The following is a 12,986-nucleotide window of genomic DNA, read 5'->3' on the forward strand; positions in this document are numbered from 1 at the left end:
CCTTTAAATACAAACCAGTAATGTAAAGCTCTTCTCAAGAATGTAAATAGCAGGTAGTGTACCTTATCCATACTGAAGAGGGCTTGATATTGTGGCACTACTGCATTGCGTGGCTCTGTAAGGATCCGCACAAGGGTTTGTTCATCCAGGCTATGCAGAGGAACCACCACAGGTAAGCGGCCCACAAACTCAGGAATCATGCCAAAGTCGATAAGGTCCCTGGCCTCCACAAGTCTCAAAAATCTGTCTTTCTCCTCAATGTCCTGCACAGCATCAGATTCTGAACTGGCATTGGCTTGGTCAGCTGCAGCTGCTGCTCGCCTTCCTTTGCCCAAATTTGAAGTTATCCCAAAACCTAAATACTATTAAGGGGAGAAAAAAAAACAAAGGATTATTTCAGATACACAGACAGACAGATGTGCAAAGCAAGGACCTGATGCAGAAATAAATCTTTGATAAAACCCTGGGTTGCCATTTAACTCCCGATGAAGGTCCCTGTTGAGGACGAAAATGTTGAGCAAAATAAAACTTTAAAAGATAAATTCAGCAAATTCTGCAAATGCTGTTCTTCTGCATTGTTTGTGTGGTTTCTTAGCTCTGGCACCCAGGTAAAAGAACGGTTTATGGTATGCACTTTACATCAATCCATCTATCTAAAGAATGTAATCAGAACTGCCCTATACGGTAATCTGGAAGAGGAGAGCACAGTATTTTCACTGTAGTAATTTGTGATGTTTAATAAAAGGATTAAAGTAAATGACATTACCTATTATGTTAGACAGGCAAACATATTGCAGTCTTTTGATGTTGTACTTAGAATTGCCTTAAAGGAGAAGGAAATTCCCTGGGCAGAAAATCCTTCCCCCCGCCCCTGTGTTGCCCCCCCTCCCTGGCCTACCTGTCCCGCCGGGCAAATGCCCCTAACTTGTTACTCATCCCTCTGCGCACGTCCAGTCCACGGAGTTCACAGGCGCCATCTTCTCCAAAGCCGTCTTCTTCCTGCTTTGACCGGTAGGGATCTACTGCGCATGTGAAATGGGAAAACTTTGTGTCTTTTGGCGCATGCGCAGTAGATCCGTACCGGTGAAATGCTCCTACTGCGCATGCGCCAAAAACGCCAGATTTTTGCGCCCAGGGGGTTTCCTTCTCCTTTAAGGGTAAGGTCACACTGGGCGATTTGAGGAGATTTAGTCGCCTGGCGACTAATCTCCTCGTCTTTGCGGCGACCAATCTCCCCAAATGCCTTTCCTCTGTCTTGCGCTAGAATCGATGCGTGTATCACGCAGCAGGCGATTTTTCATTTTAGCCGGCGCAAGACAGAGGTAAGGCATTTGGGGAGATAGGTCGCCACAAAGACGAGGAGTCTAAATCTCCATAAATCGTCCAGTGTGACCTTACCCTAACAGTATTTTTTGGACTTATATTAAAACACAATGGAATGCTCTGTAAGAAGGTTACTGACACATGGCTTTGGAGGTTGAATTTATGCTGTCAATCAAATGTGGTCATGGCGTAATTAAGGGGAGGAGACCTGTAGTCTCCAGGTTATTTAATGTGTATCTGATTGGTTTTTTGTATTACTTAAAAAAGGGACCTGCTCCCAAAACATGTCGCGATTCAGCACCAATGGTGATTGCAGACTAAAGCACTGCCTATGTCCTAGTCTGTTTCAATTTCATATATTTGTTTAATAAATGCATCTAATATTAAAATAAACTGGGGTGCTACAATAATGAACATGCTACAAAACGAATCATTATGATAACAGAGCCCTGCTCATGACTTATGACAAACCTTCTCGTTCTTCCTTCGGCTGATGATGCTATCCAGACCGTTAAAAGCACCAGATGCCACAAAGAGGATATTGGTTGTGTCGACTTGTACCGTTTCTCCTCTCAGTTTGCGCGAGTTCTTTTCTGGGACATTAACAATGGTGCCTTCCAGAAGTTTTAACAAGCCCTGTTTGCACACAGAAATGTGGAAGAAATAGAGTGTCAGCAATGCACAAACATATTAAACATTGTAAAGAACAACAACCTTGACCAGCTGTGCCTTGGATTCCCTGTTTGAATCCATGTGATTCACACAGACCACAATACTTCAGGCTGCTGTGATAAATAAGGCTCTAAACAAAAAAATTACTTTTGTCCATATGGCTAACTGAACATTTATTAAACAAAATTATGAATGTAAACCCTGCTTATATAATGAATGACCAATGTATTAGTTACATACAGTAGGTTATAGTAATAAACAAACATAACATATGCTACCCAAGCCCATAGAAAGTGCCAGAATGATTGCTCCTTGATCCACTTCTACTGTATCTGACATCCACTACTAAGTCTTACCTATTTTCCACCGAACTGCATGTTTGTACACCAGTAAACAAATTGTTGGCACAGGTCTACCTGTTTTAAATAGCAGTGTGTGCACGTGGACCGCTGCTGCTGCTTTAAAGGGGTGGTTCACCGTCAAACAGCTAGTTGTTTTCAGATAGATCATCAGAAATACTGACTTTTTCCGAAGACTCTCTAGTTTCTATATGTCACCGTTTTTCTAATGTTGAAGTGTAAAGTGTAATTTTTCACCTTCTAAAGCAGCTCTGGGAAGGGGGGGGGTCGCCGACCCTGTAAACTGTTCTCAATTAATACATTTTGTTGATACAATTCTTATCATTGTCCCTGCTAAACAGAATCTCTGGATTTCATTACAGGCAGCTGTTAGAATTGATACAATAGTTACTAATACTGCAGAGACGCTGCTGAGAAATGTTTCAACTAAATGTTGTAAAATTGTAACAGTTTAGAGTCTGCACCTGAATTACTGAGCTGCCAGACTCGAATACCAGAGACAGGAACATCCAACTTTAAACTTAGATTTTGGAAAAACTGTAAAAAAAATAATGAAAAGTAATTGAAAAAAAAAAAAAAGTATTTCTGGTGAACAATCTGAAAACAACTGAACATAAATTTTGGAAGGTGAACAACCCATTTAATACTTTATTAACTTTAGCTGCCTATTCTGATGCACACTGAATAAACTGCATGCTGGAAAAGTCACTCAAGTGACTGGATATGTAAGGGAAGGGACGGCTGTGTTCTAAACAGAACTAATCATATTGTGGAGGTGTTGCCAAGACCTGAAATATAATCCAGCAGAATAAACCCCCCTCAGTGGTTCAAATAAGAACCTTAAAAACATGGAAAACATGTTTTTTCCAAAACGCATCAGTTAATAGTGCTGCTCCAGCAGAATTCTGCACTGAAATCCAGGAATATTTCAGATAATTATTTCGTTTCTGAGGAAGAGCGCATGCAGAGAATCGCTAAGTAATTTCTTATTAAAAGCTTTGCAGTTTAAAAGTTAAAACTGTCTTGGTGTTTTTTATTTGTTAAAATAAAACATTTTTTTTTAAAAAAAAATTTTTATGTTACTGGTCCTTTAAGAAATCACAATTCAGTATTGTGCTTTTGCATTTTCTGTTGATCCATACTGCAATAGTCACATCTATTTCAACAGTTTATAATGTAATTTGATCTTTTTTCTGATGAATATTGGCAAGAATTTTCTTCTAACAAACATTGTACCCCCGTTATAAGCAAAATGGTGCAATGTTTGTTAGAAGAAAATTCTTGCCAATATTCATACCTGAAGTATGGGAACATTTAATTGTTTTTAATTCAAAATTAGATCTAGAAATATTTTTAGTTAAAATGCTTAGACAAGTAAACAGGCAAAAATAAGTTTTATATGACAGGGCCTGTAAATGTTTTTCAAAAGGATTTAAACTTGGCCTTTGCTAAATGGCTACATACCTGCTGAACACCTTCGCCACCAACATCACGTAACTGATGGATACCTGGTACACTGCCAATTTTGTCTACTTCATCCAAGAATACAATTCCTGCAGAAAGAGAACAGGAAAACAGTATTGTATTTAATATTTGAAAAGATATTTAAAATCGCCAGCTGCCTACAGCTACAAGACACAATACTCAAATCCAGGATCGTTTCTTGGTAAATGATGTCTTGAGAAAGGTCCTCTTGCTGGGACCAAAACGTTGATAACCACCAATAAATAAACTCCTCCCATAAGTGCTCCAATTTTTATTGTATGAATTTGAAAAAATTTCTTATGGTGACAGCAGCACCAGATAAAGGACTGGGCAGCTTGCAGGAGATGCAGTGATGAATTATTGATTCAGACATATCTAAATGTAAGACTGAAGTCCATCAACGACAGCCACCTTGTTCAAGATGAGCCATAAACGGACACCCATGTTAAAGAGATACGGACACCAGAAAATAACCTTTTTTGTATTTGTCACAACATTGTCTTTGAATGCTATTTATAATTTTGCCATAAAAGTATTTGCCTGATGCTTTTAAATTACCTTTCTTACCTCCATGCTCCTCTATGAGGGGGCTGCCATATTTGTGCAGCCAGGAAACACAGATGATCCTCTATTGATCTGTAGCTTCCTCTTAACTGGAGCAATTCACATCTTATAATTACACTCTGACACTGGCCAAGAATCCACAAAGCTGGCCATACAGGGAACAATATCGCCTGCTGGTTATTGATCATGTCGGCAGCTTAATGAAGCTAAAATAATGGGCCACCACAAGACTGCAAAGGCTCTATATGCGATCTAAGCTTTGGCCCAGTCATGCATTTTTCATGCCAAGGGCCCCTCGGATTGAACCAGACATCAAAAACCCCTTCCCCACTGGAAGCCAATAGGTTAATGATCCAGTTTGAGTGTTTATTTAGCAAATTATTACACACCCTGCTGTGCCTTTTCCACGTTGTAGTTGGCATCCTGCAGCAATTTAGCAATCACAGACTCAATGTCCTCTCCCACGTAGCCAGCTTGGGTTAATGTTGTACAGTCACAGATTGCAAAAGGTACATCCAAACATTTTGCCAGTGTCTGTGCCAACAGAGTTTTACCTACAAGATAATAATGAAATTATTATACAGTTACATATCAGAGGAAAAAAGGTAACTCAAAATTGCATATTACCCATCACCCATATTCACAAGACTATTGCTGGCTAGAGGCAAGTGTTGCTGCAGTACTATAACTTGCAGCATTCAAAAGTAATTCCCCATTTATTGCGGTTATTGTGAATGCAGCTTTAGAGCATAGACTGCAATAGTAATTGTTGAATTCTGTATACTACATATAGTCCAAAATTTATTTTTCCTTCTTATTTGCTTTCATACTTTTGGATTTTACAGGAAATATCTTACATTATATGCTCCCCACAACAAACCTTTTTTTGGATGGGTCTCCAACATGTACAAGAGAGATGTACCCATCTGAAACAATATTTGTTGTGGAAAGCACATGAACTAAATGGGATACTCCAGGATAGGTGGAACACCAGGTTGTACTGATAAATAAGGACAGTGAACATAACAAATCCATTCAAGGTTGTGTAAGTTGTTGCGACTCTACATTTGATAAGGGAAAGCGCAAAAGCTGTAAAAATATAAAAGCGCATTTTTGGGTCTGTTACTGAAAGTATCTACATATAAAAACATGCAAGCGCATATAACATATCTACAGATCAGATAATCATACATGTTTTATATTCTCAGAAGGTGGGTTCCATGAGCATTTCTGGCTGAAGGCATTAAGAGAGATGGTCTCACCAGAGCCTGTTGGACCAAGAAGTAGAATGTTACTTTTCTCCAGTTTGATCTCATCATGGTTGGAGTCCAGTACTTCCCCTCCTCTCCTTTCCTGTGGCATCTGCTGGTTTACTTGCTGCTGCATAGATGCTCCTAAGGCATTATTTCCATGAGGGCTGATTCCAGCAATCTGCAGCAGCTCTATGAGAGGCAAAAATAAAAGGCACCTACATTTAGTGGATATTTCAGTGCTCCCATAATTATTATAATAATAATCTGGTTTATTCATGGCCAATAAGGATCATTGTTATGTCTAATAAAAAAAAACGTAGTTCATTACAGTACTAATGAACAAATATGATATGCTTAAAAATTTCCTTTCAGTGAAGGATTAAACATGATGTTGAAAAAAGTTGCCCATTTATACAAGAACAGCTGTAGGGCAGAAATCGGTCTGATATCCTACAGTTTAACCCTCAACACCACATAGCATGACCTGCATTGAATCCCTGCACCCAATTCTAATGAGCTAGAATCTGTTACTGGTTAAGCATTGAGGCACAGTGAATATATTGCTCACACAGTTATTTGATACCATTTTTTACATTCACATTTTTAGATATGCAACATAAATGCGTATTTAATAAACATACAGCAAAGCATGCAGATATGGTGTTAATTGGGCAAGAAAGGACACAAACATTACAGAAGAATAAGACTTGAACATAAATCAGAGCAGAGGTCTTTGCTGCAGTGAAATACTGAGTACAACATGAGTTTAATCAAGGAACATTTTAAAATGTATTTTGAAAGGTTTAGGGTGAAATTATTATACCCAATATTAGGGATGCCGAATCTACTATTTGGGATTTGGCAAAATCCCCGAATCCATTGTGAATACCGAACTAAATCCTAATTTACATATGGGAGGGAAAGGAAAAAGCGTGAAAATTGATTTTGCTTCCTTGTTTTGTGATAGATGAAAAGTCAAGTGATTTCCCTTCCTGCTCCTAATTTGCACATGCAAATTACGATTTGGATCGGCCAGGCACAAGGATTCGGCACAATCTGAATCCTGCTGAAAAAGGCTGAATCCCCAACCAATTCCTGGATTTGGTGCCTCAATATAGGGATGCACAGAATCCACTATTTTGTATTCGCCCGAACCCCCGAATCCTTTGCGAAAGATTTCGCGAAATACCGAACCAAATCCTAATTTGCATAAACAAATTAGGGGTGGGAAAGGGAAATCTTTTTTAACTTCCTTGTTTGGTGACAAAAAGTCATGCAATTTCATTTCCTAATTTACATATGCTAATTAGGATTCGGTTTGGCCGGGCAGAAGGATTCAGCCAAATCCGAATCCTGCTGAAAAAGGCCGGATCCTGGGTGAATCCCGAACTGAATCCTGGATTTGGTGCATCCTTAACACAATATACTACTATAACGAACTACAGTATAAGGCAGGGCAATCTGCATTCATATGTAGTTCCATTTCATCTGGAGGGCCACACAAATCACTGCTAAGCTTAGCTAGATCCTCAGGGCAACTATGCAAAGGACAGCTGGATCTTTTTCAATTATTAATGTGGTGAAGTCTGTGTGCTTTAAACAGGAAGGAGAACCAAAAAAAAAAAAATGTCCTTTCAGTTGTTCAGCACTGTGAAAATGTTATACTAGAGGAGATTGCACTTACTTGTAAATCTGTACTCATCCTCCCGTCTTCTTATCTCTAACTCTACAGAAAGGGGATTGAAATGGTGACAGGAAGAAATAATGAGTGACCTACTTATAGTTGCTAAACACTCACTTGAAAAGAGATAATTCTTTGAACATGTGTGATATTTCCCAAATAAAGGGCTTTGCCATTCAATAGCATGGTTGTGTTGTGTCCTGCTTTTTTGATTTTGGCACTACACCTTCAGTGAGGATTCAGAAGGTTGAATTTGAGCAAGGAATCCACGTGTTTGCTTTTGTTCACACAGAATTCTTGGCCGGCTTTTATGCATCTCAAGGGCCCCTGAACTTGTCATGCTATGAGTCTACATGCCACTTTCTGATTACAGAAGGTACGGTATAAGGCACTCGCACATTGGGCTAACCATTGGGCTCTCTGTCAGTTGAACGCCGGTGCACAGTAATGGAGGAATTGGCAACCTCCCTTTAAATAAGTAAAAATAAGAATCACTGGCACACAAGGCAGGTGCAATCAGGGCCCTTTTAGAGGAATAGCTGCCATATTGCTTTCCTTGGCAAAGGCATTCATCACAAATATCAAATAAAACACACAGGACCATGTGTGATATTTGTCTATGGGTAAAATCACAGGTAAAAACAGAACCTTGATTTTAAGATTTTTATTTTATTCTTTTGAGAAAGGATATCGTATGGGAGACAGTCTGACATTTTACCCTACCAGGTTATGTCCAGAACCTTGGGGTGGGCAAAATATAAACATTCTGTCATTTTCAAAACTAAATTATTGTGTTTTCAGGCCTTGATAGAACATTAAATAACGATAATCTAAATATGTTGTTATACATGTGCATTTTTTAACATCACAGTGTATTTAATTTGAACACAAAAGAGTATTATATATAATTTACTGCTGTGTATATGCTAGTGCACAAGTATTTTTGTTCATCAACATTTAAACTTATATTTGCGGTTCCTTCCCAATCTTCTTAGGCAAGGAAACTTCCTGTTCTTCAAAAGAGGAAGTGAAAAGAACAGAGAAAGTGATCCTGGCCTCCTGCTGTAAATCAGCGCACACATACTTTAGTAAGTTTGAAGGGTAAAAAAAATGCAGCTCACTTTCTGGTACAAAGCAGTATGTAAAGACCGGTTGATCTGCCCAACAACCCCAGCAGTGAAACCCATTGAACAGCAGCTAGCTGCCAGCTCATAACTGTCAGCTGGACATTAAAAATAATAAGTGTACTAGACGAAATGGTTTATTTAAATTGTTTCCCCATCTTTTGTTTTTTTTCCTTCTTGGCCACTCTCCCTGTCCTTTCCTCTACTACTTGATGGTCTCAACTTTTCTGTTGTCTATTTTTTTTTTTCTAAGCTACAGCACATAGTTAATTAATTCCTTTACAACCTGTATAATAATGTGCCTTAGGGTAAAACTCCATGAGAGCTTTTCATCAGAATTTGGTGGTCAGATTTTATCCGATCCACCATGCAACCCCGCACAACAGTACAAGATTTTGTAGGATGCTGTGATATCTGATTTCCCCTAAACGAGAATGTAAAGTGGGATCAGATAAAGTCGGATACATTTTTTTCTTTATGCGTTTACATCCAACAGTCAATGAGGAAAAAAACTTTTTCCAATATCATCCGTATCAGGAAGTGAAGAAGGCTCGATTGTTAGAGCTGAAACGTCGGAATAAAACCCAGTGGGTCTCATTTATAAACACTGAGCAAATTTGCACCTGGGCAGTAACACATAGCAACCAATCAGTAATTAGCTTCTTTTAGCCATCTGCAGGCTAAACACTGAGAGCAAACATCTGATTGGTTGCTATGGGTTACTGCCCAGGTGCAAATTTGCCCAGTGTTTATAAATGACCCCCTACTTTGTTGGCACGAATCAAGTCCTGTGAGTGCCACACACACACATCTGAATGTATCTGTTATTTACTGTGTATCTTGTGCTTGAATGGCTGCCCCCATGGCTACACAGAAGCTTGTTTATAAGAACTATAGTTGTGTTTCTGAAGCAAACAAGTTTTACCAGCACAGCACCAGTACATTATATTGTCATTCCTTTAAAGGGGTTGTTCACCTTCCAAACACTTTTTTTCAGTTCAATTGTTTTCAGATTGTTCCCCAGAAGATACAGAAGACAGAGAAAGCATTGAGGGGGGCCAATGGACGGAAGGGGATGGGGATTTTTGATTAACGGGGAGTTTAGTTCTCCTTTAACTATAATGTAGTTATATCAGATATACTGTATACAGAGCATATTCCAAAAACAGGTCTAAAGCAAAGCCTCCAGAGCAAAGCATACATCACCCTGTAACATGTTTAAAATGCAGAGTTATTAATAGAGCAGAGATCTGTAGTATTTCTAGGCCATAGGGGGGAGGTGAATAGATCACTGTACAAGCAGCTTAAATGTAAAAACATATCACAACATTGCTATACTGTTGCTTTAACATTTTAAGTTTAATTATTATAATATTATTATTAATATTATTATTATAATATTATTAATATTATTATAATAACACTTCACAGACTAATACTCAATTATGTCAGGGTGCTCACACAGCAAAGTCCTGTCTGTCTGCAACAGTCACAGGGTCAGAGAGCAAGTTTATAAAAAAAAGTTAATCTGTCACCCAGCAAGAAAAACAAACAAGTGATTTCATGCTTGTAACTACAAACAGGAACTTTACAGTACAGTGGTTAGAGGCAACGCAGTGCTGTCCTGTCCAAGTTCTCCATGTAGTGAGCAGCTTCTATAATGTACTATATGTTTCACAGCCATATTTAAAATGTAAATCTTTCATAGAAGTCTACAGCTTTGGGAAAACTGCAGGCCAAACAAATCCCTCTAAAGGGCAATAAACAGGCCTCTGGGATCCAGTTGGAGAGACCGGTGTTTAAAGGAGAAGGAAAGTTACCATACCCGGTAAACAGTTCTAGAAACTCAGTTTTTTTTAGGATAGCAGCTGCCATATTAGCTTGGTGTGACATCACTTCCTGCCCGAGTCTCTCCCTGCTCACTCATAGCTCTGGGCTCAGATTACAGCAGGGAGGCAAGGAGGGAGGGGGGGAAAGTGAGGGGGGAGAGGAGCAAACTGAGCATGCTCAAGCCCTAGTCCTGGAGGTTGAAGCTGAAAACAAGAAGTCTGATACAGAAGTCCATGTGTACACAATAGAAGGAAAGAAATGCTGTGTTTATATTTGAGGGGACTTAGAGCAGCATTACTTTGAGGTATTGATATAAACCTTTCTGATAAAGCTTACTTAATTTTAGCCTTTCCTTCTCCTTTAAGTACACAATTGAAAAAAAAAAAAAAGGCTCTTAAATTGTTTAGAAGAAAAAAAAAATACATTTCAAAATCCATAATATGAAAATTAAGGCTTTTTTCATATGTCTAGAAATCTGATTGGGAAGCTGTTGAAGGAGAAGGGCATTTTGACAAATGTCTCTTTTCTTGAAAGAACTTTAGGAGGGCCAACACTCACCGTGATGGCAATACACATTGGATGTTTCAGAGTATTTTACAATCCAAACAATTCCTAGCTCAGCAAGTGGCAGACAAAATATTTGTCATCACCCATCCTTTATGTCAATGCCAGTTGCCCCAGGAACTCCATGTGCATTTGCCAGGTCAGGTTACTATTGTTCAAAAATGCATTGGTCAGTGCTTTTGAGCAACAATTACTTGACTTGCAATTGAAATGAATGAGGGCTCATTCCAAGAGTTCGTTGACCACCCGCTGCTGGAAACCGCTCGGGCAACAAAATGCTATGAATAGTCCAGTGTATCGTTTCCCTAACAATTCAGGTAAACATATTAAGAGCCAAGGAAGCATCTAACACAAAGGCACAGTTTTTCAACAAAGCAAGGACAGGAGACATTTATCCCTAAAGACAGTCAGATGCCTATGCTGCCATTCCTGTTCTACAGGTTAAGGTTAAAACTCACCTCTTGGTGTTAAAGATGCCTGTTTCTCCACCTCTGCTTGCTGCCGGAGGTTTGACGGAAAATTATTATATATCCGTTTGTAATGATTGTATACAGCAACTGACAGCACCTTCTTTGCAAATGGCTGACCCACTACAAACTTGTCGAGGTAGTTATAGATCTAAAAGTTGTGGGGGAAAAACAAAAACGATCAGTACTAAACATGACTTATACAGGCAGGAAGGAGGTCAGTAAAAACAATAACAACTTCTTGCTCACTGGTATATCAAACTAAAATGAATAATGGATTAATTTCTTTGACATCTTTATATGCAAAACAGTATGAATGCTCATAAAAGCAGTGGTTAGTGCATACTACACTATAAATAGGTTATTGTATCAATCCCCTGGTTTGGATTCATTAATGCAGATCAGGATTCTTGTGCTACCCTAAGATCCCCAACAATAGTGAAACTGGTCTGTAGCGTGTGCCATTGGGAGTAGTATGTGCCATTGGGAAATCATAAATAGAAAATTGCCATTCAAAAAATAAGGACCGTCCCCTGGGATCGTATGATTCACGGTGCACACAAACATACCAAACAAACTATACGTTAGGTCACATGAGCCAATTAATAGACAGTTCTGTCTTTTGCTTCACACTTCTTCCTGTTACAGTTGTAGTATTTCTGGTCAGGCGATCTCTGAGACAGCACAAAGACCATCACGAAATGTGGGTTCAAGGCAAGAGATGTAAAAGGACAAGATTTACTTAATTATATATACCTTTAATATGCCATTTAATATAATTTAAACTGTTGTTGTTTAAGTATTGGGGGTATAGTTTTCCTTTAAGTCAGTGGTGAATTAAACACCAATGCAAACAGTTGAAATAGACAATGAATCAAATCAAAATTACAGTAGAAATGGCAAGTAGTAAGGTGACAATGCATCTGGCTAGCTTAAATATACAGATATGGGACCTTTTATCCAGAATGCTCGGGACCTGGGGCTTTCCGTAATTTGTATCTTCCCACCTTAAATCTACTAGAAAATTATGTAAACATTAAATAAATCCAATAGGCTGGTTTTGCTTCCAATAAGGATTAATTATATCTTAGTTGGGATCACGTACAAGGTACTGTTTTATTATTACAGAGAAAAGGGAAATTATTTTTTAAAATTTGGATTATTTGATTATAATGGAGTCTATGAGAGACGATCTTTCCGTAATTCGGAACGGATCCCATACCTGTACTGCAATATATGGACTTAGAGACTAGGGGGATGGTGGTTTAAGTAACTTTTTGCACACTGTCTGTCCAAAGGTCTCGAATGTTTGGAAGAAAAGTGTCTCTTATTTCAAGTGTCACAGCAGAAATTCAACCACCAGTAAATGATATTCATTTCATCGACCACTTCTCTCTCTTCAATGTAATAGGATGATTTTAGTGATACACTAATTCCTGACTGAAACTTCCTAAAATTATTTTCAAGTCCCCCAAATACATAACAGATCTCTCCACAAATATATACTCTCTTTAAGTTGGAATCTTATGATTTTAGAATACAGTGCATGTCACCTTAAAAATGGCATAACTCCATGAGTCAGTACATGTGCGTTCAAAGTGATCTTGCCTTTGTTGACTTTAACAGCTGCTGTTTGAGGAACATTCTTAAGATCACATGGTATG

General features: G+C 38.6%; 1 protein-coding gene across 2 annotated transcripts in view; it reads right to left on the reverse strand.

Annotated features, from left to right (window-relative positions):
• Positions 1 to 12,986, reverse strand: part of clpx.S (caseinolytic mitochondrial matrix peptidase chaperone subunit X S homeolog) — a 30,339-nt gene that overhangs the window by 3,632 nt on the left and 13,721 nt on the right. The window contains exons 5-11 of one of the 2 annotated variants that reach the window (XM_018255259.2): positions 11,314 to 11,473; positions 7,341 to 7,382; positions 5,666 to 5,845; positions 4,793 to 4,957; positions 3,819 to 3,907; positions 1,795 to 1,959; positions 63 to 362 (exon numbers count right to left, since the gene is read on the reverse strand). In XM_018255259.2, the coding sequence (XP_018110748.1) occupies positions 63 to 362; positions 1,795 to 1,959; positions 3,819 to 3,907; positions 4,793 to 4,957; positions 5,666 to 5,845; positions 7,341 to 7,382; positions 11,314 to 11,473 (1,101 nt within the window). The remainder of the gene's footprint in view (positions 1 to 62; positions 363 to 1,794; positions 1,960 to 3,818; positions 3,908 to 4,792; positions 4,958 to 5,665; positions 5,846 to 7,340; positions 7,383 to 11,313; positions 11,474 to 12,986) is intronic. The other variant, XM_018255260.2, reaches the window with a different exon arrangement.

This window comes from Xenopus laevis, chromosome 3S (genome assembly GCF_017654675.1).
Source record: "Xenopus laevis strain J_2021 chromosome 3S, Xenopus_laevis_v10.1, whole genome shotgun sequence".
NCBI lineage: Eukaryota > Metazoa > Chordata > Amphibia > Anura > Pipidae > Xenopus > Xenopus laevis.